The sequence below is a fragment of the Leuresthes tenuis genome, unplaced genomic scaffold (genome assembly GCF_036924035.1).
Source record: "Leuresthes tenuis unplaced genomic scaffold, fLeuTen1.0.hap1 SCAF_20, whole genome shotgun sequence".
Taxonomy (NCBI): domain Eukaryota; kingdom Metazoa; phylum Chordata; class Actinopteri; order Atheriniformes; family Atherinopsidae; genus Leuresthes; species Leuresthes tenuis.
In genome coordinates this window covers 12,928,018-12,953,809 of record NW_027325374.1, presented here as the reverse complement: position 1 = coordinate 12,953,809, position 25,792 = coordinate 12,928,018, and the positions used below count along the sequence as shown (strand labels likewise).

General features: G+C 39.2%; 3 protein-coding genes across 4 annotated transcripts in view; all 3 read right to left on the bottom strand.

The window, feature by feature from the left end:
- Positions 1-25,792, bottom strand: part of LOC140278105 (supervillin-like) — a 156,004-nt gene that overhangs the window by 41,247 nt on the left and 88,965 nt on the right. The window lies entirely within an intron of this gene.
- On the bottom strand, positions 1,272-4,790 carry LOC140278024 (uncharacterized). The gene is made up of 6 exons (XM_072372913.1): positions 4,734-4,790; positions 4,494-4,549; positions 3,343-3,380; positions 2,709-2,796; positions 2,197-2,458; positions 1,272-2,111 (listed from the first exon to the last, which is right to left on the bottom strand). Exons 1-6 carry the CDS (start codon positions 4,788-4,790, stop codon positions 1,980-1,982), a joined length of 633 nt encoding a protein of 210 aa, XP_072229014.1. The 3' UTR covers positions 1,272-1,979.
- On the bottom strand, positions 17,357-25,792 carry znf281b (zinc finger protein 281b). 2 transcript variants are annotated; one of them, XM_072373107.1, is made up of 7 exons: positions 25,681-25,792; positions 22,954-23,478; positions 22,720-22,833; positions 22,447-22,570; positions 20,694-20,777; positions 20,451-20,569; positions 17,357-20,134 (listed from the first exon to the last, which is right to left on the bottom strand). In XM_072373107.1, the coding sequence occupies exons 2-7, from the start codon at positions 23,404-23,406 to the stop codon at positions 18,509-18,511; spliced, it is 2,520 nt and encodes an 839-aa protein (XP_072229208.1). In that variant the 5' UTR covers positions 23,407-23,478; positions 25,681-25,792; the 3' UTR covers positions 17,357-18,508. The 2 variants fall into 2 exon arrangements, with proteins under 2 accessions (XP_072229208.1, XP_072229209.1); XM_072373108.1 differs by having other exon boundaries at positions 22,954-23,473.

Genomic DNA, 25,792 nt, shown 5'->3' with positions numbered 1-25,792 from the left:
GGTTAACAATTAAAGATATCATTTACTTTAAGATGTTGTGTGCTGCATTTTCATGATAGATTATAGCAACATTATTGGGGCATTATCATATTTACGATGAAAGAAACTGATGATAGGCAGCTTCTGCTGACTTCTTTATTGGATTTTACAGTGTATGACCTTGGAGCAGCAATGCTGCTCAACTGGTTTATAACTTTGTGGCAGAAAGAAGAAGCACTCAGTATTCTGTCAGGTTAAATGAAAGTGAGGCTATATCAATGTCTGAAGACTAATGGCAAAAACAACGGATGAGAAATGCCTAATTTCATTTCTGGCATGTGAGGCTTTTTTTTCACAGTGGAATAATAGCAACTGGATAATACCGAGACCACCTATTGGCCACGAGGTACCTCAGAATTTCAACATCCCACATCGCAGATTAATTGTTCACTAATTCCCACACACTGAAAATTGTGAGCTTTTCCAAAATGTTACATCATCAGCTGTCACTGTTATTCTGCTGATGCAAGTTAATAAGAAATGGATGGAAAAATGGATGGATGTGGAATAAAAGTGTCGATTTCAACGTGACTTATGTTACATCGAAAATAAACCAAACAAACTATTTCAATAACCAAAAACTTATTTGGAGAGGGACACCGTTTTATTTATCCACGTTTTAAGGGGAAACATTTGTAGATCATGCATGTTTGAGGTAGTGATATGTACATACATACTGAGGAGCCTGACGTATTTTTAATTTCTTACACAGAATGGCTCTTAGTGAAACTTTGGTACCCTCCAGTGGTACAAGCGACAGCAGCAGTTTGCACAGCAGCCACCTTTAAGCAGATGGCAGATCTTTTACTTTACACCATTCACGGAGATGGTGCAGGGTCACTTTTTGGACTTCACAAAAGTATGATAACATACTGATGCATGTAAGTTACTTGTTAATAGATATGGATAGAAATAATAGACTTTTTTAATTTGTCTTTATATATACACATGTGTGTTAAACAGACATATCAGGTTTAAAATAAAGTGACTCGTTGTCACTCTAACACAATGATCTAACCCTTGCTAAACACGTTAGAACCAGCGCCAGCTTTCTAAGCTTTTATTTCTCTCTGTGGAACACAGAGGAAATTCCTGTGAGACAGAGTTGAATGAAAGTCGATGTTTTATGACTTTATTTAATTGCTATATTACACCAATGACAAATGGAAGCTAATAGGATACAAAACTTTTTGCAAAATATTTTTATGGTGAAAGACAAATTCAAATCAGTCATGAAAGTGGTTAACAATAAAACATCTTCTTAGTCATATAAAACAGAACATCAAACAATCTAGATTTAATAAACATTCTACACAAAGTGAGTTTACGCTGGCTGATTTACAAGGTGAGGGGGAAAAAAGTAAACTAGAAGAAGCTCACCTCATTCACAAAAAATTAGTTAAACATAAAACTGAGATCACAACCTCATCACAAACTGTCAACATGTAAAATAATTACTTGAGTGAGAAATGAAATGGGTAAGAGCTCCACAGCTCGTAATTTTTAGGTGTCAGTTTGATCTAAGGATGTTAGTTTTTAGTTTAATGAAAATAAATTATTCTTTAACTGATATTTCTTTTAACTGACAAATATTGACAAAATACTGAAAATAACGAGGGCATTGTCAGACAGGACTGACTTATGACAGCTTATGATTGACCAGAGTAGAAATCCCATTACACAAGTCAAACTGGTGAAAGGACATATGTTACAATAAAACTCATTACTGCACACGACACATTGCACATGTATGAATAAAGGCAGCTATTGTGCTTCTGCTTATTCATTTCTTACTATAAAATGACACAAAGTTGTGTGATGTCTAAGACACATCTTTGATCTGGAGAAACATCAATGTTGGGTCAACTTATTGCTATTCGAAATCAGTTGAGCCGTCTTCCATCATCTATCGTGTAGTAATGGTTGGACTGGCCTTGGCTCTATGCATATGGGTTGAAGTTTGCTCGATTTTGGGCGTAGGAGTTGTTCTGGGGTCGTGACTGTGCATACGGGTTGGTCTGGGGTCGAGTCTGGGAGTATGAGAACATGTCATCTCGGTCATCGTTTAACCTCTACAGGAGTGAGAAGAAAAAGTGAAAAGTTGTGAGTGAAATTTGAGTAAAACACAGTTTTATACTCTCACTGAAGTATACCCACCAAGTTTGTCCCCGTAGCGATCAGGTTTTGCCGGCTGTTGGTGGGAGTCATCTCCAGGTTGGATCTGCTGCCCCAGGCGTTAGTGCTTGTGGCCCGTGGGATTCGAGGTACCCCTACATTTGCTGACAGGCCGTTGGCTGGCCCACCCACAGCGCCATTGGAATAGCTGCCGTTAGCTAGTGGTGCCTTGGCAGCAGAATGGCTGATGTAAGGTTTCCCAATGTCTTCATTTTTGCTCTTCTTCGAGCTTTTCTTTGGGGACCTAAAAAGAGTAAATAGAACATTTAAATCACATTACATTTGCAGTTATATTAGTCTTTTTTTTTTTCAAAAAATGAGTGTATCTACAGTTGTTTTTTTTAAACTATAAACACACGAACGTGGCACAATAACGAAAGTTCATGATTTACATCGCTTATAACACAAAGGCTAGCGTGTAGCACGAGTGACGGAGAAGCATGACAAAGACAGAAGTGATAATAGTCTGGAAACGACGAAGGCAAGAAACTCACTTCAGCGCCACTACTAGCAGAACGATGAGAGTGATGAGCAGCAGTCCTCCGAGCACGGAGCCAATGATAGTCAGCAAGTACAGCCAATCTAACACACAAGGAAGAGACTATCAGTCACAGAACTGAGCCTTTTCAAAAACTGTCCTTGAATAGGATTATCTTGCACCTTTCAAGGAAAAAGCTGATGATTGTATACACTAACAACTTACAGAGTGCTGTGTAATTTACTTTGTTCACTACCACTGACTTGATGCGTTGTTGAAAGCAAAACTTTTTTAAAATCGGTTTCCATTTGCTTTGGTTCAGTTCTTGAGAACTGATTTGGTTGAGCACAATAGATTTACATTCCTAAACATTCAAGTTGTTCAGAATGGATTTGAATTTCTCATTGATTTAGGCTAAGACTGCACCTATTTTGACACATGCAGACAAGAAGGATACCACTACAGACTTTACCATCCACGACCATTTGCACATCAAAGACATGAAAACTGATTCATCTATTCTAAGAGAAACAAATATTTTCACTGACATTTTTGATCATTTAAGCCATCACATGCCAAACACTGTAAAACTGAATGTCGTATTGTAAATGTGTTGTTGCTGTCACCAATAAATATATTGTAATACTCACTGTCCTGGCAGTTGAAACCAGAATAACCAAATGAACAACTGAAAGACAAAAAATAAGTTTATGTTAACAGACAGACAGACAGACAGACAGACAGACAGATAGACAGATAGATAGATAGATAGATAGATAGATAGATAGATAGATAGATAGATAGATAGATAGATAGATAGATAGATAGATAGATAGATAGATAGATAGATTGACTGACTTACGAGACGCAAATGCCATTAACTTCTTTTTTATCAACACAAGCTGAAAAAAAATATGAGGGATAACAGGTAAACCGTCAGAATAACACACACAAACACACATTTTCTGTTTTCTGCTCTCCAAGTTGCTCTTACCAATGCATGTTCTGTCAGTGAAATTCGTAGTAATGTGGCCTGCCAGACAGGAACAGCTGAAAATGCCACCATTTTCTTTGCATTCTGAAGTTTGGTCATCACAAGGACTTTCTCCACACAATTCCCTGGCTTTAATTGAAGAGAAAAAGGCAAACCTCACTTCAACAAGCTCATATACTCATAATGTGCAAATAACCTACTTTTAACAACATTTCCACATTTTGCATGTGACAACAGGAAGTCATTTTTACATGCCCATGCAGAATAGTGAAATTACTGATAACTAGATCCCATATATAGCTGCTTTATCATTTTTTCTCCATACTGTTGACAATAAACTAAGCTTTTAGAAAAAAAAAGAAAAATATGCACCAGTGAATAAAAGCTACCACATACATAAAAACACATTATTTAATCAAGTTAGACAGGTGCAGGAAAATAAATCAACTGTATTATTATTATTAATTTACAAATATGGATATACCATGGAAAAGAAATGGAAACTGAAAAATCATGGTGCACTGGAAATGAGTATTAAACTGACCAGTAAATGTTGCATCTGGAATAGCTTCCATCTTATCTTTAACATCATCTTTTGTAATTTCATGACTTTCTTCGAAAGCCATCTCTACTGTTGCATTTACTCCGGGGCTTGTTTCCCTCATGGAAAGTGGCCTAAGTAGACAAATATCACACTTAATAATGACGATATTCTACGATGATTCAGTGCAATTGGATGTAAGTGTGCAGTAAATCGTTGGTTTTAGATAAATAGGAAGATAGTACTGTTGTCACTCTGAAACGTACCGTAGTTCCAGCACTATAGATCCAACGTATCCAGCACCACTGAGAGCTTTATCAATCTGTACATCGGAAATAAAGTTTCATTTTGTTTATGCATTTGGTACCACACGAATAAGATTAGTAAAAGCGAAGAAGAGATTAGGCAGTGCTGTTAGTATAACTTCAACTAGGATTCTAGGTTCTAGGATTCATTTAAAGAATTGTCTTGAAATTAAGAGATAGGAGAGATAACTGATCGCTTACCTCAGAAGTAATGTCATTTGCCGTATCTTGAAATGTTTGCGAAGTCTTGTCACTCATCGCTTGCTCAAAGTCTTTACTCCCAAAGACAAGCTGCCCAGGGAAAACTCTAGCTAAATAGAAAAATATGTAGGGAAAGTTAGGAAAAATCAGTTTCACTTTTTTGCTTTCAGATCAGAAAATCTAGTTCACTCGCCACTGTTAACGATGGTGATGGAGGAATACCGATTCAGTATTGTCAAAGCAAGTGAGTCCATACAAAGAGGAAGTGTATTAAAGGGGACATTTTATGCAAAAATCACTTTTCCGGCTCTTCTACACCAATATATTGGAATTTGGGGTGCATACGAGAATGAGAAAGAGAACATGAAAGGAAATTAAACACGCATCTTATTGAATAGCCACCAAGGGGTTCAGCTTGAAAAAACAAATAGATAAATTAAATGTAAATTTGTATTATTTAACATTTTACAGCATGATGTACTTTTGTGAATCAGTGTCTCATTCAGAGTAAAATAGTCAACAAGGGATCTGCTGTTCAGTGACCATATGTATTTAAAATAATCCACTCATTTGTAATGTCTGGTTTCGAAAGAGCAAGTTGTTAGTAGCCAAAACGTTGAGCTTGAGGCTGCAGAATGGTCCCAAACCAGTGTGTGACATCATCATTTGTGCTTTAACCATCTCCTGGATCTATAACTCTTTTCTGAAGATGCTTCTAATTTTGACTGATAAGACATAAATCCCATCTTAAACCCATATTGAAGGTGTTGGTGCAAAAACACTTACCTCTGTTGCAAGTTTTGGTTTCATTATTGTATCTATCACCGGGCAGACACAAGCACACAAAGTTCTGATTGGCACGAGCCTCACAGGTGCTTCCAGGGCCACATGTGTTTGAATTACAGGGATCTTTAAAGTTAAAGGACAAGAAGCACCAACACAAACACACACACAACAGTGTAGGCATTAATAGAACTAATATTTGGATTCAAGACAATTTTGCATCTTTGGACAGTGGGTAAATTACTTGGAGGCTGTGTAGTTGGTGAAGTTGCAGTTGTAGCTGGACCTTCTGTTGTTAAAGCATCTGTTGCATTTGTGTTATTTGTTGCTGAAGTTGCAGTTGTTAGTGAAACATCTGGAGTTGGTGCTGTTATAGTTGTTGATAGTGTTGCTCCACCTATAGATGTTGATGCTGTTGCTCCACTTATAGATGTTGATGCTGTTGCTCCACTTATAGATGTTGATGCTGTTGCTCCACTTGTAGCTTCTGTTTCACCTTCAGCTATTTCAGTTTCAGTTAGACCTGAAGCTGTTGCTGTTGATGTAGCCGGTGTTTGTTGTAATTAAAGTAGCACAATTGAATTAGTACCTGTTCATCTCTGGTTAACTAAAATGTTAACATGTTAGTAGCAAAAACGATAAAAAGAAAAAGAAAGAAAGTGGGCATGAAACACAAGAGGAAAAGACATTCACTTCTCACATCTCAGAAAAAGGAGACTTATCAGGATCAGAGGGTCTGATTATCTAAAGCTTTATGATACAGCGGTATGATTTAGGAGTTTGACTATAAATTTCAATGGATATTAAGATAAAACAAAATAATTAATGATAGCAACAAGAATTCAAGTTTAACAGGAGGGGGGGACAACACGGCCCAGCGTCCTTGATGTCCACAGTGTAAGAAACCAAAGACTGTGGTTAAGACTATGATAATAGCTATAATTACCTTGAAAACAATTTCTTTATTCTGAATTAATTTTTGTTCTAATAATTATTACAGTGGTGGTAACAAAGTGCCATCAGAAGAAACGGGTTAAAAAAATTACTCAAATTCACGTTGACGTTCATATCGTGAATTGTTGACTCGATGCACTTGTTTTGACTTGTCTTGTTTAGGTGTTAGATTTAAAAGTAGTTCAACAGTGTCAACGAGACTGGAAATTAAGACTCTTTTATCACCTAGATATGTTAATGAGTACCTGTATCATGTGCTGTATCATCCCTAATTTACTAGTTTCTTCAACTTTCGGTTTGAAATAAGTGATGTATTAAGTAGGCCAGAGGATTTAATGGGAATGAAGACACTTCCTTGATGGGAGTGTGACAGCTGTGCAGTGAGTGTTTACAGCACAGTTGATTGCTGGTGGGCTAAACCAAACCATAAAAAAAAAGACTGCAAGGCAAAGCCTAAAGCAGTCATGTAAACAAGGAAACTGTATATCTGGGTTTTGAATTTTATTTGTCAGATCAATGGTTAGAAGAAAGACAAGAAGGAGGGTCTGGTCGAATACTCTACTTTGCTTAGGAACCTTCCCTGGTGAGTGAAATGACACAGAAGTCTCTACCTGGAAGTCAAATTAAGAGCTGTTTTATGTCTCTAAATGCTTAAGAAAAGAGCTCCAATGCTTGCTCGATTATCTATTTTAACATAGGATAGGATAGGATCCGATAGGATAGGATAGGATAGGATAGGATAGGATAGGATAGGATCCGATAGGATAGGATAGGCTAGGCTAGGATAGGATAGGATAGGCTAGGCTAGGATAGGATAGGATAGGATAGGATAGGATAGGATAGGATAGGATAGGATAGGATAGGATAGGCTAGGCTAGGATAGGATAGGATAGGATAGGCTAGGATAGGATAGGATAGGATAGGATAGGATCCATTCTTTATGAGAGAGAGACTTCCGTCCCACAGTTCGTTCCTTGCAGCCGCAATTTTTATATTGATTAACTAACTGTGGTTCCTGTGCGTTGATATGAAGACAGGAGTATGTGTAGCTTGTGACAACACAATATTTCACTTTTAAAATAAATTTTCATTCCTTTTTCAGTTATGAACTTTGATAATAAAGTAATGTCCTATATTTTCTTTTATATGGTCTATAGGACATGTAACAATGTGGTAAGATTGCAGATAGAGTATTTATTGAAGATTTGTAGTTTCAGGGAATTTTTGATACCATCTGTGCTCAACCCCATGAATCTTTTTCACAAGCTCAGGAAAAGATGATAGGAGGTAATTATTTTGACCATTTGACCGGATCTGAAGATTTTTCATCAGGATCCTTCACTTTTGGAACAGTTGTTTCCAAAAGTGAAAAAAAGGACACTGGGACTAATTCAGTTACTGGTTAAGACAGAAAGAAAACTGTGGAAGCAGAAAATGTTCACCCTAAAAGCTTATTTAATCTTTATCTGTGTGTATAATCTCTTTCTGCTTTAACTTAAGCTAAAACCTAAAACAGTTTCACAGATATTCAGTTTCTTAAAGCCAGATATTGAAATCACAAGACTAGAACATTTCCTTTGTAGAATTTATAAAAATGTAATTTTGAATTAATATTACAATAAAGAAAAGACTACTTACCAAACACGGCAACAACAATCCACAGGACATACAGGAGTCTCAATTCCTTGGCCATAGTGAAAAAAGCAGAATGCCAAATTCTTACCACAAGAAAAAAAGCTTTGAGGGCTATCTGTAGATGAGGCTTTAGTGCCTTAAAACATTGGATGATGTGAGTGAAATCCTCCTCTGCGGGGAGTTTTAATCATTAGCCACTCCTCTTAGGGTGGTTCAGTGCACTAAAATGTGATTACAGCCTTGAAAAGAAAACGTAAGGGAACACTATTTTAAGGAATTTATCTCCTCATAAATCTCCAATGACATATATCTGTTTTTGTTTTTTGTTTCCATTGACTACCAGATGGTGCGTCAGTAAATGGGTCCAGCCACGTCAAGAAAAAAATAAAGAGATTAAATACTGAAAAATAAAAATGGGGTAGTAAAAGTCAATTAGATGGTAAGTTTAGTCCTAGTTAGACTACATATATTTCCTCAATAATTCATAGCCATTTATTAAATGTGTTCATACATCTCATTCCTTTGTCAAAATTCCTACTCCAAAACCATAAAGACTCATGATAACCAATACTTAAAATAAATGTTGTTGAGGTGAAACAGAAAAAGGAAAGAAGGTGTCAATGTACCTGGGAACATTAGAAGAAATGAATGGCAGCTTCCTGCATTTGGTGTAAGCCAAGTTTGATGCATGTAGAAGCAAATATCAGCTCAATAAATGGCTGTTTTCAGATTACTTGGACAAAACCGGACTGACACCAGTTTGTTGAATAAGGACGAAGTTTTTGTCATTGTGCAGCATACAATACGTAACAGAAGTAACTCTTTTCCTCCATGAACAGCTTTTAAAGCAGGAAAGGGTTTGGAAAATTAGTAAACCCATAAACAAATGCACAATATGACAGTATTATATTAATGAGAAACTATCTGGCTTTAATATAAATGGGAGCATTCGGTTTTCAGGAAATCATTTGGTCGTCTTTTATCACATGTTGCTCTAGTTCAGACTGTACAAGTTACAGATAACACTCCTTGTTTTATGGATTTATGGCAGTTCTCTATGTCTTCATTTAAGAGTGAGACAACTTCCTCTAACAGGATTCCTTCACAGGGCTATTCAGAGCTAAACTATGTCCACACATCAGGATTAGGCAAAATGCAGTAATACCAATGAATTTGAAAATGTTGCCTCTGAGAGAGTGATTGAACCCACTTTCCACAGTCTTATCAGAAATGAGATGACCAGTAGGACGAGGTGGGGCAACCTTTGATTTAAAGACATTATATAGCGTAAGATAAGCCAATGACATTGCAAAAAGCTAAAAATAAACACATTAAAGGCTGACAAGAATTCAACATTAACTTTGGACTACTTGAAAAGCCTGTTTTAAATTGTAACTCTGAAGTTAAGTATCTAAAATCTTTTCATATTAACAAAACTACAATCTCACCATCCATCCATTTTCTACACTCACTTAATTCAACTCAGGGTTGATAGGCTGGAACCTATCAGGATACATGATGGACAGGTTGCCAGTACGTCACAGTATAACCTCACCTGCTCTCATAAAATGATTTATCTAGGTTGACCTTGATCCCAGCTGCATATGTGAATTGACACACACTGTAAGCTTGTTCTGTTCCTTAAAGGTGCACTTTAAAGAAAAAATATTGTTAATATTAAAAAATTAAACTACACATATGAACAGAATTGGAAAACACAATAACTATGACATCATATAGAAAAGTACTCTACTTTACAATTGAGGTGTAGATATTTGAGGATGAACTGCACTTTGCTGTAATACAACTTTGTACCACTACATAGGACAAGAGTCACCATAGTGTTCAGTCTGTCCTGGAGCCAACAGAAGAGGAAGAAGAGAACGCAGTAGCTGACGTCAGCAGTAGCAAAAAGAGAGCAGATTTGTAAAGGTTAGTGGAAAGCACAGTACTTACAAAAATGGCCCCTGGCAAGCGAACACTACCTGAAATAGCAAGTACAAAAAAATAAATAAAGAGCCATAACAAGAGTAAATACTGATGTTGCTTTTATTTACTGGAGACTGTTTTTGAGCTGTCAAGGACTGAAATATGGTGCAGAGGTAGCAGATTTTTTCTGGATGGGTAAGTGAAAACCTGGTATTGTTAACGCCGTGGATGCCGCTTACTTCGCAGTTATAACTTTTCTCATTTGATTCCATGAAGCCAGCTTTTTGTGTGTGAAGACATGATTAGGCACTGATCCCCCTCTGTTTGATAATGTGCAAATGACCAAATACAAAGAGTGGGTTAAAAAGGATGCCTCATAAGTGAAAAGGGCTGCAGCGCTTGCTACCCCATTTGTGCTTAAAGCAAAGCTAACTGTATCATTTCAAACCTTGAATAAGGATGGAAACATGAACCTCACCTGGTTAAACTCGTTGTGGTGATTATTTGACCAGAGCAAAACTACAAAATATTTAACTCCATCTTTAATGTTAACATATTGACATTGAAACAATAGTTGAAAACATTTGGAAACTCCTGCTTAGTTTTGCACAGAGCATGAACAGAAATGGCACAAATTATACATGGCATGTGTTATGTGTAAGTTGGAGCAATTTTCTTATTTTGGCAGACAAACGTAAGGTTGAATAGTATGTATATGTATACAGTATATAAGTATATAAGTATGTATATATAGTATATAAGTATGTATATAGTATATAAGTTTTTTCTGCCATATCTTGAAATCTAGTCGCTGCTGACAGGTACCATTGTTACACATGAACTGCTTCTCTTTCCTAACTTTCACATGGGAAAAGCAATCCAGTTATTGACTAAAAGGATTAATCTTCTATTATCTTTTTGGAAATAAATTTTCTGATTTTACTAGCATAAAGTAATTACAGTGATACCTACTTTACGCTCAGTGCAAATAAAGGCCCAGTCTGGACCTGTTATTTAGGTTTATCTGACAGGGACAGTGCACATTAATAAACATAACCATAGAGCTAGAGTTAGCCACAAGGATGTTTTTCATCTATAGTCCCTAAAAACAGAATATTATATTATAGCGACATTATGTGAAACATTACAGTACACAGAATACAGAGTGAAAACAAAAAGTAGAATTAATTTTGAAATTACACGTTGAGAAAAAGTCAGTGATAGGTGACTGCTGAAAGGTTTTCTGCCCAAGTAAAATATAGATCCACCAATAAGAGTTGACATAGGAGAGAAACCCTTTGGACAAAGAGCTTCACCACGCATCTAAATATAGGCCTGTGGGCCCACAAAAGGAGAAACAATTTTTTTTATAACTTTGGTAAAGAGTCCATGAGTTAATAGAGACTATAAAGTGCTCGTCAAACACAACTGTGTTGAGAACAGAAGTGCATTTTCATTGTCATGTGTTGTTTTGTTTGTGCTTGACTTTTTATGTTCTACTTCAACTTCCTGAAAGTACGTTAAATAAATACATTTAAAAAAAGAAGAATGTATACAACTTTGTGGCCGGACACCAGTTTTATTCTGGCAGATTTGTCTCAAACTGTACTAGAGTCTCATTAGCTTTCCTGACTGTCTGTAGCCCCAGGTGCTACCCCTGAGGAAATCCAAATTTCTTTGTGCTGTTTCTGCAAACACTAAAAAGCAGGAAGGCCAAAGCTAAACTTTCCTGTAGAAAGCCTCGTTACCTGGTTCTTTTTTATTGCTGTTTGCCAACATGAACTTGACATCACCCCTGCTGTCCTATAGTCACCTGTGTTTGACTTTAACCCTGCTGCTGTGTTGCTGTACAAGTCAGTCCAAGCTGACCCTCCGGTGCTCATATATGTTTCTGTGAGTGTTGAAGGCTTGCAGGAATCTGAATAAATCATTTTGAATGGTTATGGTGATTTAAATTGCCAGAAAATACTATATGCAATCAGAGGGCCATGGAAGCCAAGTTAGATTTCAAAATGATCAAATGAAAACTGCTTGTGTCTAAAAGAAAAAAAAGAAGAAAAAAAGAAATAGATGTGGTTTGTACACTAAGCAGAGAGCCTCTTTCTTGAAGTAGCTTCTATCTGGCTGATCTACGTCCACCTGAAAGTACTAATGAGGTGATTGTACTTGCAGCAGGTTCGCCATCTCCTGCTCGGTTGGAGTGGCTGCTTGTACCACACTTATCCATACGATCTTTCACAATGTTTGATGTTTCTGTTTTTTGGGTTTTTTTTATATCTACCACAGAAAGCGCTAGAAGGGTGGCATAACCTGCAAATAGAGACATCTACAGACAGTACTTGACCAGCTACATGTGTCACAGAAGGTTTTATGAATATGTTGTTGTGCTTCGTGTCAACACAGGTGCAATTACAGGGCAATAACTGCCTCTCTTGACAAAGTCCAAAGTCACTCCCAGCTACGCCCATCTTTAACCACAACAAACTGTTCCTGGCAGTGAGGCAGACTCATGACAACTGTGATTAGAAGATAAGAAGATAACGTTTATAAGGAAGAGGGAGACTGATAAGACGAAAGGCAAAGGTGAAAAATGCTGGTCTTTCTCCTACAGACCTTTGATCCTAAATGTATATATAGCAGCTGAGGATGAGGGGTAAAGTTCTGGACGATTTTTTTCCATAGCACCAGAAGTTTCCTCAATAGAAGGCCCCAGATGAAAACGTTTGTTTCAAAATATGTTCCCATAAATGGTGATTTAAGGACTGTGATGAAGAGCTCTTTACAAAGTCCAACCAAAATTATCCAAAGCATTTAATAGCAGCACGTACTAGCTGTCATTTTCAAGTGAAACGTCATATCCAGCATGGAAACGTCTCCATTTGTTTAGTTCCTCCGCATGTTTGCTGAAGGTTTGCTCTAGGATTGCCAACCAACTCCCTGCTCACACATTTTAACCTCTAACCCTCTTTCTAACTTGCTCATATATGCTTGAAGCATTTGCCACCAATTTTCCGAAATCCTTGTTAGCGACTGAAGCATTATTGAATATATGGCGCTTTGCAACCAACCCAAACAGCATCCAAACAACCCACAATGGACCGTTTTACAAAAGTCAGTCTGATCAAAGGAAAACTACAATTAAGGAGTGTTGGATGCCTGGAAGCAAGATGAGTACAGTGATTATGGGCTGATTTGATTTACACAGTTAAATAGTAAGATATTTTCCTAACAGAGAACCCCCAAACTGCAGGTTCACTTGTTGTTCCCAGAGTTTCTAAAAGTAGAATGGGAGGCAGAGCCTTCAGTTATCAGGCCCCTCTCTTGTGGAATAAGCTGCCAGTAAATGTCCGGGAAGCAGACACCCTTTCCACTTTTAAGATTAGGCTTAAAACTTTCCTTTTTGATAAAGCTTATAGTTAGGGATGGCTCAGGTAATCCTGAAACATCCCATAGTTAAGCTGCTATAGGCTTAGACTGCTGGGGGACCTCATCTGTCACACCTTTCCTCACTTTTCTCTCTTTTTCCCCCTGTTTAATTTCTCAAATGATTTTATGTACATGTGACATTATTGTGGTTATTAACTTGTGTTTCCCTGTTCCAACAGGTATCCTTTGAATGGTGTTATGGTGTTTTTCCCCCATTTTTTCCCTCTTTTCTGTCTTCCCAAACCCCAGCTGGTCGAGGCGGATGGCCACCCTTCCTGAGTCTGGTTCTGCCAGAGGTTTCTTCCTGTTAAAAGGGAGTCGTTCCTTTCCACAGTCGCCACAGGCACGCTCAGGACGGGAGATTGGACTGAAGACGAGTTTCAGTGCAATCTGTTGGTTTCCTTAGCTTGGATGTTATTTTTTGAATTGGCTCTATATGAATTAATTGGATTATGATTACAATGAATTGAATTCCAATTGACTTGAATTGGACTATATAAATCAAGTGCCTTGAGATGACAATTGTTGTAATCTGGCGCTATATAAATAAAACTGAATTGAATTGAATTGAATTGAATAAGAACTAATTTATTCCCTGAAATAAAGCAAGTGACTAGTCTGTTCTGAGAGTCTCCGATGAGACGGAAACAACAGAATATTGCTAATATTACATGTAACATTCCAAACCCACCACCTATAATAGAGGTCACTTGTGTAGCAACATCAATTGCATAATAATCTGTTGCATAATCCATCATGCTGGTCTTGCATTTGAGTTTACAAGATATTGGTAAGGAAATCCTGGATTACTTGGTAGAAAACAGCTCCATCGTCTGGCTGGAAAGTCCCCTGCGTCAATAAAAGTGCCACATCATACTGTTTCAGTGTGAATTTGACATAGATGAATGAAAAAAAAAACAATTGAATACGAATAAATAGATGAAAAATAAATAGAGACCAGTTGAGAAACTGTTGGGAAAGTTGAAAGTGTGGCAGGGAAGCATGGTTGAAGCCTCTTGAGGTTGTTGTGAATGCATTAGGATGCATTTGTGAGTTGTGAGGAGCACAGGTGAACTCCTTTAAGACAACATGAACAGAAATGTACAGCCAATAATCCAGCATTGGGACGCTCCTTCACAGTCATTCTGGGAAGTGATTTTCCATTTTTTCAGAAAAGTCATTAAACTGTAAGAAACGGAAACGTTTACGTGGCTATGGTATAAATGTGGCTATAGTATTGCTATGGAGCTATTCTAATTTGACCAGCAGCTGGTATGGTGTGACTGCCATGTCGTAGTGACACTGAGCTGTTAGTCGACTGTGAAAGTGAAAAACATGAAAACAACAACAGACGAGTGCTTCACTGCCGCCAAGCTCCTCTACAATGTATCTGACACTGTGAACTGTGATGCTAATGGTGCTCCAACGAGAAGAAACATGTACCAACTCTTCCAGGCAAAGCGAGCAGGCCACAGGTTTACCACACGACTATAAACTTGAGAGCGAAGCACTTTTTCCCCAACGTATGAAAGTTTATGACCTGTGTTATTGCACTTCATTGCTAAGAAACCTGTTGGCAAATAAACAGGTGTTGTGAAGAGGGGGACGGACTGTTCAAGTCCGTGTGTACGCGTCACAGGGTGAGGGTGTTTGAAAGAAATTACTGAAAGTTAAAAAAAAAAAAAAAAAAAAAAACGATCTAATCATTTCCCTGGAATTTTCAGCCGCATTCTGGATTCCAGGTATCAGCGATCTCCTCGGACAATGCATGGAGGATTTCAACCTCCTCCTCCTTGGGCTCAGTTTTGCTCCTGCCTTCACAAGGCGACATGTCCCCTTTAACTCGTCTTGATTTGGGGTGTTATTATAGGCATTTTTTTGGGGCTTTGCAAAGCTCAATCAGCTGCTCCCAAATGCATACAACTACTCCTTTAGCCTGATTACTCATCATAAATGGTTAGATTTTCCAGAATTACCAACAGAAATGCCTTGAGCACTAGTTTTTAAAACTCGGAGTGCTTAAACAGAACAAATATATAAATAAATAAATCAAGTGGCTGCCACTATTCTCGGGTGTGGTACTTTTAGTTCTGTCTGGTTGTGTTTGAGTGTAGAGCAAAAACAGTTTATTTACACAAAGAAAGTAGAGCAGAATTGTTCCTCATTTCAGGCCATTACAGATGCAGTATAAAAGGATGCCACATATATCGTGCAGTTGACAGATGTCCAATAAAACCATGACCTGTTTAATAACTTTTATTGGCCAATTATGGAAGTCTTCACGTCCAAGTACCTGAGCTCAATATCATTATCTAGTAAAAACACTTTAAGCTTTTTTTTTTATTTTTCAGAGTCAAAAAACGAGAACTTTTTGTAACAAAAAGTTTTTATTGGCTTCTCTAATCCGTTCATCTCAATAACAGGTACAGCCTGGGAAATCATATCACGAGGGGGTCTAGAACGAATAAGACAAAGGAATATGGGGAGGAGGGGGGGGGGGGATTATGCTACAAAAATTTGGTATTGAGGTGACAGAAGAAAAAAAAGCCGTACAAAATGTCATTTTCATGCATACTGGAAAAAAAAAAAAAAAGAACAGATTTTTAGTGTTTTTGTACATTTTTGTAAACATTATCCTTCTAGAGATCATATCAAAACACATTATGGCAAGTAACAAAAATAAGGGATATAACATGAGAAGAATGAATGTTCTATGAGGCATCTATAATGCAACACTGCTCGGTGCGGATGTTTTTACAGAAAAGAAAAAAAAATAATACATTTGCATTTTGATGAGTCATTTGCTCTATAATTGTAAACACAGGCAGTGTTAAAAGATTATACAATATGTCGAACCTATACTACAAATATTTCCACTACATACATGACACGCACGTCCCTGCTTTCTTACGCTTTAATGATATGAGGTATATTTAGGTCAATCTTTTTGTCTTTTTTTTTCCCGTCCTCCGTCTCACCCACTTTTTTTTCTCTCTTTTAAAAAAAGCATAGTGTGTCTGGAGCGAAGTGGCTGGTCAGTCAGTCTTTGTTCCATGTGATCTGAGCAGCTTCAAAGTCTCTTGGCTGTGGAGCTCATAGGAAAAGGAAGGGGCAGGGAGGGGAAGGGGGGGAACGGCTCACAGGAAATCAACTAAATTAAATATCAACCCTGGCTGCCGGGACAGAATGGCTTTAGCCACGGAAGACAAAGAAGGCCATTGTTCATTCTTGTGAGTGCAGGGCTGCATTTTGGGTAAGGGAGGTGGACATAACTTAACTTTGTTTCTGAACTGCGTTACTGAAGCGGCTTCTTGAAATTATTAAAAACCACGGGTCTCAAGAAGATCATAAGAAATTGGAGGGACTGAGTGTAGGTCCGGGATTTTTGTTCTTCCTTTCTTTTGCCTAAAAATATCTGCTACTGAGTTCTGGTGAGGCTATTGGAAAATAAATAAAAGGGTTTGGGTATGCATTCGACATACCCGTTCCAGCATGTCAGCCCATCTCTCAAAACACTTAAATACAAAGAGGTACTCTCAAAATATTGTATAACAAAATTATGGCAAATTATTTTTGCAACATCACCCGAAAAACCGTAAAAAAAAAAAAATATATATAAAAAGAAAAGAAAAAGAAACCCCCACCCAACCCACCCTTAAGAAAAAGAAACCCCCACCCAACCCACCCTTAAGAAACAAAACAAAACAAAACAAGATACCCTTAAATGCCCATTTTCACGCCTAGTTGACCCCTATCAAAGCCCCATCAAATACCCCGACCCACCCAGCCAGCTCCCATTCACAGTTTTCTCCTCTTAAAAATAAAATTAATAATCATCAGCATAATAATCACGCATCACATATGCAAATTGAATGGGTTATTGTTGTTTCCAATGATTTGTTTTTTTAAAAAAAGTGCTTGTTTGATTCCATTGACACAAAAAGGAACAGTAAGGAGTGGAGTAGAAAAGTGGTGGCTTGATTTAAAAAAAAAAAAAAAAAAAAAACATGAATAACTTCAGCAACAGCATGATGCAAAGATCACCGATTTGTGGCGTTCGTTGGATTCTGAGACAGACAGCCATGTATTTACTCCTGGGTAGAGCTGCTTTTTCTCCGCGCACGCACACACACACACACACACACACATACATACATACATGCGAACACACGCGCACACACACACACACACAGGAGTGTGTGGTTATACAGGTTTCATCAACTGACACTACAACAGTCAGCAATATTGAAACACGTTCACTTCCGAACATTACGTACGAGCACAACAGGCTGAAAGCCGCTACGGATTTCACAAACTCGTGTAGACGTGGCTCTCAGAAAAACTTTAGGCGTCTTGAGACAACAGTACCATAATCTCGACAAAGCTCTGCGCAGTAGAAACCAACCATTATCATGGATTGTAAATTTGTTGTTCTTGCAAGTTTAAAAAAAAAAAAAATTAAAATGAAAAGAAAATCAAAGCTTTGTAGTCTTGAAGTACACCTGTAAAAACTGTGCTAATTGCATCTCATAATACAAAGTCTTATTACACAATTTCGCCTATTTTCCTGAGTTAATACGTTTCTTGTAACAGACAATATATACTTTTTTTTTGCCATTTGAATTCTGGGCCTTTCCCTGCCACAATGTTAACATTATTGAAATCATCAACATTATTCATTATTACTTTACAATGGTATGATGATTGATAAAACACAATGGTACAGAAAAAGAAGGAAAAAAAAAAACAAGCAAGTTCATAGCTACCCTCTAAATGTTTTAAATTACATTTAAATCTACGGTACGGTCATATCAAAAATCACTAACCTTAAACAAAACATAGGCGACTACATAATAAAAACGAGAATATTCTCAATTAAAAAATTGCATTTGAGGCCATAGAAGACCCTCCCTGGTCATTTTTGTATTAACATTTAATGGCAGTGTTCATAAAAACAAAACTTTGCTACAGAAACAAAAATTTGAGCGGGTGTAGGGACTGTATGGACTGTAACAACAGACCCCTACTGGCTTCACCTCGTCTGACCCTTATCTGAAACTTTGGCTTGTCGGGGTTTTTGATCCTGTACTCACTGGCTCGCTGACGTCAGCTAACAAACTTGTATACCCTGAGAATTCTGACACTGGAGTCCGTATTCTGTGGTCAACCTCTCCCCCAGGATCACTGCCATAGCTCAGAGGGGTCCGCCGTCCAGACTTGAACTGGGAACCAAAAGCTTGGGCAAAGTTCTCGATCTGGTACGTGGGTTCTTTTGGGGGGTTCAGTGGGGACAGGTCTGGGTAGGTGGAGCCATTGGTGGGTGCAGTGTTCCCTCCAGCTTTAGGCTGTTGCCCCTTGGAGCCCTCTGCCGTGGCAGTAAGCTCCTGGGGGGGCAAGTTGAAGGTGCCAGGGGAATGCTGCTTCTCCAACTGCTCAGTCAGCTCCTGAGATGGAGTCAGCTGCTGGTGGCTAGTAGATTCCAAGCTGAGGTGGTAGCCTGTCTGGGAGGGGGATCCAACAAGCATGCCATAGTGGGACTTGGAGGAAGATACAGACGAGGTTGATGAAGAGGCAGCTAGGGGCAGCGGAGAGGAGACAGTAGGTGGGAAGCCACAATCCAGTGGAGATGTGGCGTAGCCATGTTTGTCAGAGAACAAAGGCCCTGTGGGACTGGAGCTGCTGGACAGGAGTGTGAAAGGCCCTGTTGGACCAAGGCTGGGGAAGGGCCCGCTGTGGCTGGTGCGCTCCAGAGCCTGCAAGAGGAACTTGGAGTACTCACTCATCACTGCTGTTTTGTCACCACCGTTGGGGGAGTCATCATCCAATTCTGGGGTAACAGGGGCTGCTGGCTGGAGGTCGACATGGTGCGGGTGGTCGGACAGGTCAAAAGTCACATCGTGGTGGTGTGTTCCCTCTGGCTTATGGCTATAATGATCAAGCAGGCTTTGCAGTACCTCATCTGGAATGCCTGACTTGTCGTGCTTAAGTTCCAGCGGTGATGAGTCCAGCATGGCCAGTGTGGGCTCCGGCCCCAGAGAACCCTGGATTACACTGCTGCCCTGGGACGCCATGTGGAGTGAGCCGGCTCCGTAGTCATTGTTAACTGCATGGAGGTAGCGCCGCTTTTTGACAAACTGCATTGCATCATCATAGTTGCTGCTGGTGGTGGGCCCAGTCTTATTGCCCCCAGGTCCCTGGAGTAGACCCATGTTATCAAGCCCCGAACCTTCCACATGATCCATGGAGCCAGGCTTCTGGCCCAACAATTTTGTTCCATCAGCACTGTCTTCTAAGGAGAGGAGGCCCTTATCAAGCCCTTTGCGACCTGTTTTTTTAAAGACCAGTTTAGGATTACGTCCCTGCATGGCAGGGTCAGAGCCAGAGGGGTGCTCCATGTTAAAATCCTGCAGGCCCAGGTCACGGGCCATACCCCCAGAAGATGAGGCTGCTGATGCTGCTGATGTGTTCTTCTTCCTCTTGCGCTCACTACCTTCACCGTTTTTGGACTTTGCCCTCTTGCGTCCGGAGGTGGTAGAGTTTCCCTGAGTGAGTGAATAGCTGCCCTGGCCTAGCTCCGCTTCACTGAGCTCCAGCATGCTTGGGTCTAAACCCTTCTTTATGGCTTCTCCACATGTCCGTTTGTGCTTCAGTAACCGGTCTGTTCTTGAGAAAAACTAAAAAATAAATGCATAAATAAATAATTAAATAGATAGAGAAATGTGGACTTAGTTTTCATCGAATAGAAAAAGTATTAAAACCTCCCATCTAGATTTTTTTACATAGAGTATAGCATTAATGCCTCACATTAAAACATAAACCTTGACGTAAGAGACTTGGGAATGAAAATTTACAAAATCTAAACAACCCACATGCGATAAGAGTAATGGTACAAATACCATTTAACATTATTTAAAATGCATACAAATGATTGTAATTACAAGCTAACTAAACACCAGTGAAAAACGGAGAAATAAAAAACGAAGGGCCTACTTGTTGGCAGGTATCGCAGCGATAAGGCTTCTCGCCGCTGTGTGTCCTTTTGTGTCGTTCCATATGGTACTTCTGGATAAAGCGCATGTTACATTGGTCACAGCTGAAAGGCTTTTCCCCTGCAAGAGACAACAGATACAGTTTCAGAGTCTGTGTCACTCCAACAAAGATTATAGAATGAACCGATACTCTTGACGTGGCATTCATTCCCAGTCTAAAACAGATCCAACCGCCCACACTCACCGCTGTGGATCTTCTCATGCCGCTGGAGCAGGTACTTCTGAATGAAGCTCATGTTACACTGACTGCAACGGAAAGGCCTCTCACCTGTACAATCAGGAGTACAACCATCCGCATCACCACATTATTTAAAGCCCAGTGACAGGATAGGCACAATGGACACATGAGCCTGTGGTATCTAAATACACCCACAAGAATGCTACCCAGTCCACTGAGAAATATTTAAAATGGTAAAAACAGCATTGATTTGCAAGGAATCTAAATCACAGAACCAAGTGAAAAATAGTAAAAAGACAACACATTAAAACTGTTTTCTTTTTTTCTAAAGGTCTGTGCTCGTTTTGAATTTGATGCCAGAAAGATGTCACCAAAAAAGGTGGGACATATGTATGAGTGCCATTTCTGCAATGAGAAGTTTGTGTAAAATAGATGATAAAATCCACTACAGCGCTGCAATATTACGCTGAGAAATGGTAGCATGAAACAGCTGAAGCGCTTGCCAATGTAGCATTAAGCAGAACCTCTCCTCATCTTTACCTTTAAGGGCTCTTCAATACCAAAGTGACATTAAGGACCAGTGGCGGCCAGAGGCCTCCTTCTGGGGGCCCCCTTCACATTACCAGTGTCTTTGCAAAGAAAACGGCACACCAACACCACAAAGGTGACTTCTACTGCCAGCCAGGATGTATAATCTACAGATTATACCCGATGGGCGCGGCAGCACAAGCCTTGTACCCTCTGTTTCCACAGCCAATCAGAGTGAGCCTTCTTACTGACAGACAACATGCTGATTCTACTAGTTGAGGAAGACATTCACAGATGCTCCAGACAAGCTCAAGGGCTGATTGCTGGATTTATGTACAAACCCTTTAACGACCCAGTCTCTGATTAATGTTCTTTTTACCTCATCTGTACAAAAAAAAAAAAAAGGACCATAAATGGATCTCTTGTTGCCCCTGTTCCAGCTAACTGAAAGGTGCTCCCAGCATCAAATTCAAAGTGAGCTTTAAAGTAACAACAATAATAATGATAGGTATGCACAATAGTCATATGCGTTTCAAAATCTGTTTCAACATGTAGCATTCATTCTTTGCACTAATTTCAACTGAACTTATTGTTTACTTCCTTTAAAATACATTACATTACTGCTTTGGAAACCGGGCTGTATTTGACAGAAAGGTTGAGCTAACTTCACCGATTACATTGCACAGTATAGAAAACATGCTTGTAAAACGACACCATATTCCTTGTGTTTAAAATTGGGACAAAAACCTAAAGAAATAAATACATATTAAATGAGCTTGTACAAAAAGGTGGATTTTCCTTTACTCATTCAAGACTGATGTCAAACAAAGAGAGGATTTCCCAGCAAAAAGAATGACTAAGACGTCCAGAAATGCATGAGTAATCACCGAGTCATCCCTGGTCTCGGTGTTTGTCTGGTTTTAAGTCAGCTCACAGGCACTCAGTGTGTGTTATATTCACAAATCTTTTCTTAATTCTTTTTTTTTTCCCCTCAGACTTGTGTAAAGTTGTCTTATATGCAGTTACAATAATGTAGAATAGCAGAGCAGACGTTTTGCTTTCCGTGCGCTCCTAATCATCTTAAAATATGCCGTCTCCATCTCATACGGCTCCATTTTTAAATGATAAAAGCACCGATCAGCTCATTTTGCTTTGTTGAACAAATTCTAAATAGGTTAGTTCAAAGAAAATGTTAAGTCTAAGGAAAAAAACAGCACCAAATGTCTCTTACCTGTGTGTATGAGCACGTGTCTACGCAAGTGGTAGGAGCTGCGAAAGGCAGCGTTACAGTGCTCGCAGATATGTGGTTTTGAGTTAGGGGACAGGCAGGCTCCGTCTGGATCCAACATCATGGCCTACGATAAGAAAGACAAGAAGCAAGGGCACATTAAAACAAAATCTCATCTGAATTCAGAGCAAGACTGCCATTTCTTCATGTAATGATACTTTTCAGCTAAACTGATTTTTACTGTAATGAAAGAGGCCAGAACAAAAAGTTAGCAACCTTTGCAGCATCATTGCGTTTCCTTCGAGCTTTGCCTCCTTGCCCATCCCCGTTGCTCCTCCGCCCTCTTCTACCCGAGGACTCTTTTGGCTCTTTGCCTGCTCTTCCAGGCATCTAAGGAGACACAAAAAAGACGCCACAAAGTTATGGTAGGGGCAGGAATTTCTCAGCAGCATATCCATAACCATACATGAATGTTAAACAGTATTTAGAACCACGGCCCCCCCTTCTCACCGGTTCTCCCAAAGAACGAACGTTGCTCAGGCTGAGGTCATGCAAGAGCATGTTCTGGTGATTTTGGTGGTGGTTGCCGAAAGACATATCCGACATGTCAGTACCACTCTTCCCTGCGCTGCCTCCAGCACAGTTCACTCCTACTCCTCCACCCCCGCCGTAGAGGGGCATTCTGTAATCCACCTCACTCAGTCGCTCTTGTTTAATGCCCATGCTGTGCAGGAAGCCCCCCGAGTTCCCACCAGTGGCGCCCTGGTGTTCTGGGGGTGAGTCCCGTTCTTTTTTAAGGATCATCTCCTGGGGAAGCTCCCCCATAACAGACTGGGAGGCCAGCCGCGTAAAGCTGGTGACTGGTGGCAAATGGCTGAACATAAGCATACCTGGTGCAAAATTGGGGTCCATGCCTCCATTGCGCAAAAACTCGTTACCTAACTTGTCTTGGATAATACTCATGGTGGTAGTTTTGGACTGTGCAGGGGAGAAGGAGGGTAATTAATCTAATGAGGAATGCAGGAGGAGACTATCCTGAAAGAGAGGAAAGATGTTCTGTCATGTTCTGTCATGATGATTAGGGACATGAAACGTATACAAACCGATGACCACATTTTTTGAGCATTTCTTCTCAACACCTCATTCGACATTAGTCTTTTCAGTTAATTCTTACACAGGCTATTAATAAGATGATTCCTTAAATCTCACCATTTTCTTGATCATTCAAAAATTCATTTGATCCGAAAACATTTTTGTTTTTACTGACAACCTAAAATGCTAAAACACTGATTATAATAGAAGACTAAATAACTAAATTGAAAAAAACAAAAAAAAACAAAAACAAAACACGTCTCTGGCACTATAATCATCTTTGAAGTTCTTTGAGTAGGCTTTCATGAAAATAACCAGAGTAACTGCAGTACTATGCACAAAAAAACATGTCAATTAAAAAGGGGAAAAGAGAGAAAGAAAGAAAAGACATAGTTCACACAAAACTATTCTATTTCAAATAACTACCTAGTAAAGTGAAATATAACAATGACAAATTGCAAAGAAATGGTTGAAAGGTTGGAATTGAATAACTAACAAAAGCAGGTTGATTTTAAATATATCAACTATATCACCATCACATCTTAACCAATGTAAGAGGCCTAGTCATCACCATTTGCTAAAGCAACAAATAAGTAAAAGACCAGGACAGATACTGCATATATTAAGGGTGAATGCAATAAATCAGCTATGCTCTGTAAGGGTTTGGTGTACATATTTAGTAGAAATGGTGCAGCTCTGCATTCAGATTAAAAAAAAAGAAAGAAAAAAACAACAGAAGTGAAGCTCTTCTTTAAGTCTGTTGATAACAAGGAGGCGTTAAAAAAAACTATAAAAACAAAAAACAAAGATGGCATCTGAAACATTTAATCCACCTCACGTATTGTTCCGCATTTAGCACCATACATGCTCAGGACTGAAGCAAAAATAAAATGCGCGTAGAGGCTTTACATCTCTTTGACAGACATCCCCATTGTTCCCACACTTTAATGCATGCCTGGACCACACCACTTGCCACTTTCGACTTAATATCCCTACATGAATGCAAAAGCTAAGGACGGTAGCTGCAACGCAGGCGAATTAATCGGTTCAGCACACTTGCCTAAAACAAACGATATTTGGGTCAAATCTAGTGACTCATTTTGGCGTTTATTTTTTCTAAAGCAGGCACAGTCCGGTGACTAAGAGGGACGTGTAACTTAACAGGCACGGAAGTACGAAGACGTGAGAATTTATTGTTTAGTCTAGACCAGCTGACCATTTGGCTACGCGAAACCGCAGTCAACAGAAAGCGGATGAGCTTTTGTGATGCATAATAGTTAGCCAGCTAGTTAGCATAGTTAGCCAGCTACAATGCGACACAATCAAAGCATCTTTGCGTCCTCAATCAAAACAATCGACCGAGACGCCATAAAAATACAAATTCTGACCCTTAAAAAAACCCGCACCAAAATTGAAAGTTAAGAGAACACAAATCACCACATTCCAGCCAATAACTTCTCATTAAATTCGTTATTGCCAATGTAACGTTTTAGCATGTTACCTGGAGTTGCTATCAAGCTAGCTAACGCTAAAATAGAACCAGATATTTAATGCTATCAACGCTTTTAAAACCATATATATGTCAATACTTTTTGAAAGCTTTATAAAGCAAAAAAAGGCTACAAATAGCTGCACAGAAATGCAAGAATATTAAATTAAATAAGATTGATAAGCACATTTTCTTTGAAGTCAGGTCAGCAGCACGTATCGCTCATTCTCCAATTCCCCAGCTTTGATGACGCCCGTGAAATCAAATCTGTCTGGCTGTGAGCAACGGCTGGCGCTCTATTTATTGATAGCTAACTTTAGCTGTAATTACCACTGGATAACGCTTACCAGTACGTTCAGATGGGAAAATATTGCCGAGCCAATGGGCCCCATGTAGACTTATAATCCACAGACCAAACGTAGTAAAACTACACGCTTTAAAGCAGCTGTGTTTATAACAATCAAGCTGCCACGAGCTAGCTAGTTAGCAGCTAGCTGCCCCGTCTGAAAACCCGCATTACGGCCCATGCAACAGAAACAATGATGCTGGGTCTCCGTGCATCTCCCATTTGCGCCGAGCCAGACAATCGTTCACGTAAATCTCGACAAAGGCCGAGCCCACGACACAAATAGAACACCATTTGGTTTCCCACTCACCTACGCATGACCGCAGTTGGTTACAAACGTGCCTGTATTCACTCTGTATTCGCCGCTCGGGGGTTTTATTGCCAAAACATTGTTCTCCGGCGGTCGCTGCTTTCTTCCATCT

Excerpts from the sequence above, each read along its gene's own strand:
- LOC140278024 (XM_072372913.1), bottom strand. The coding sequence starts at position 4,790 with ATGAGTGACAAGACTTCGCAAACATTTCAAGATACGGCAAATGACATT. Across the intron at positions 3,381-4,493 it reads TCTATAGTGCTGGAACTACG|TTGTTCATTTGGTTATTCTG; the intron begins GTACGTTTCAGA and ends TTTGTCTTTCAG. Across the intron at positions 2,459-2,708 it reads CTGCTAGTAGTGGCGCTGAA|GTCCCCAAAGAAAAGCTCGA; the intron begins GTGAGTTTCTTG and ends TACTCTTTTTAG.
- znf281b (XM_072373107.1), bottom strand. The coding sequence starts at position 23,406 with ATGAGTATTATCCAAGACAAGTTAGGTAACGAGTTTTTGCGCAATGGA. Across the intron at positions 20,778-22,446 it reads ACACGTGCTCATACACACAG|GTGAGAGGCCTTTCCGTTGC; the intron begins GTAAGAGACATT and ends CTGATTGTACAG. Across the intron at positions 20,570-20,693 it reads GCATGAGAAGATCCACAGCG|GGGAAAAGCCTTTCAGCTGT; the intron begins GTGAGTGTGGGC and ends TGTCTCTTGCAG.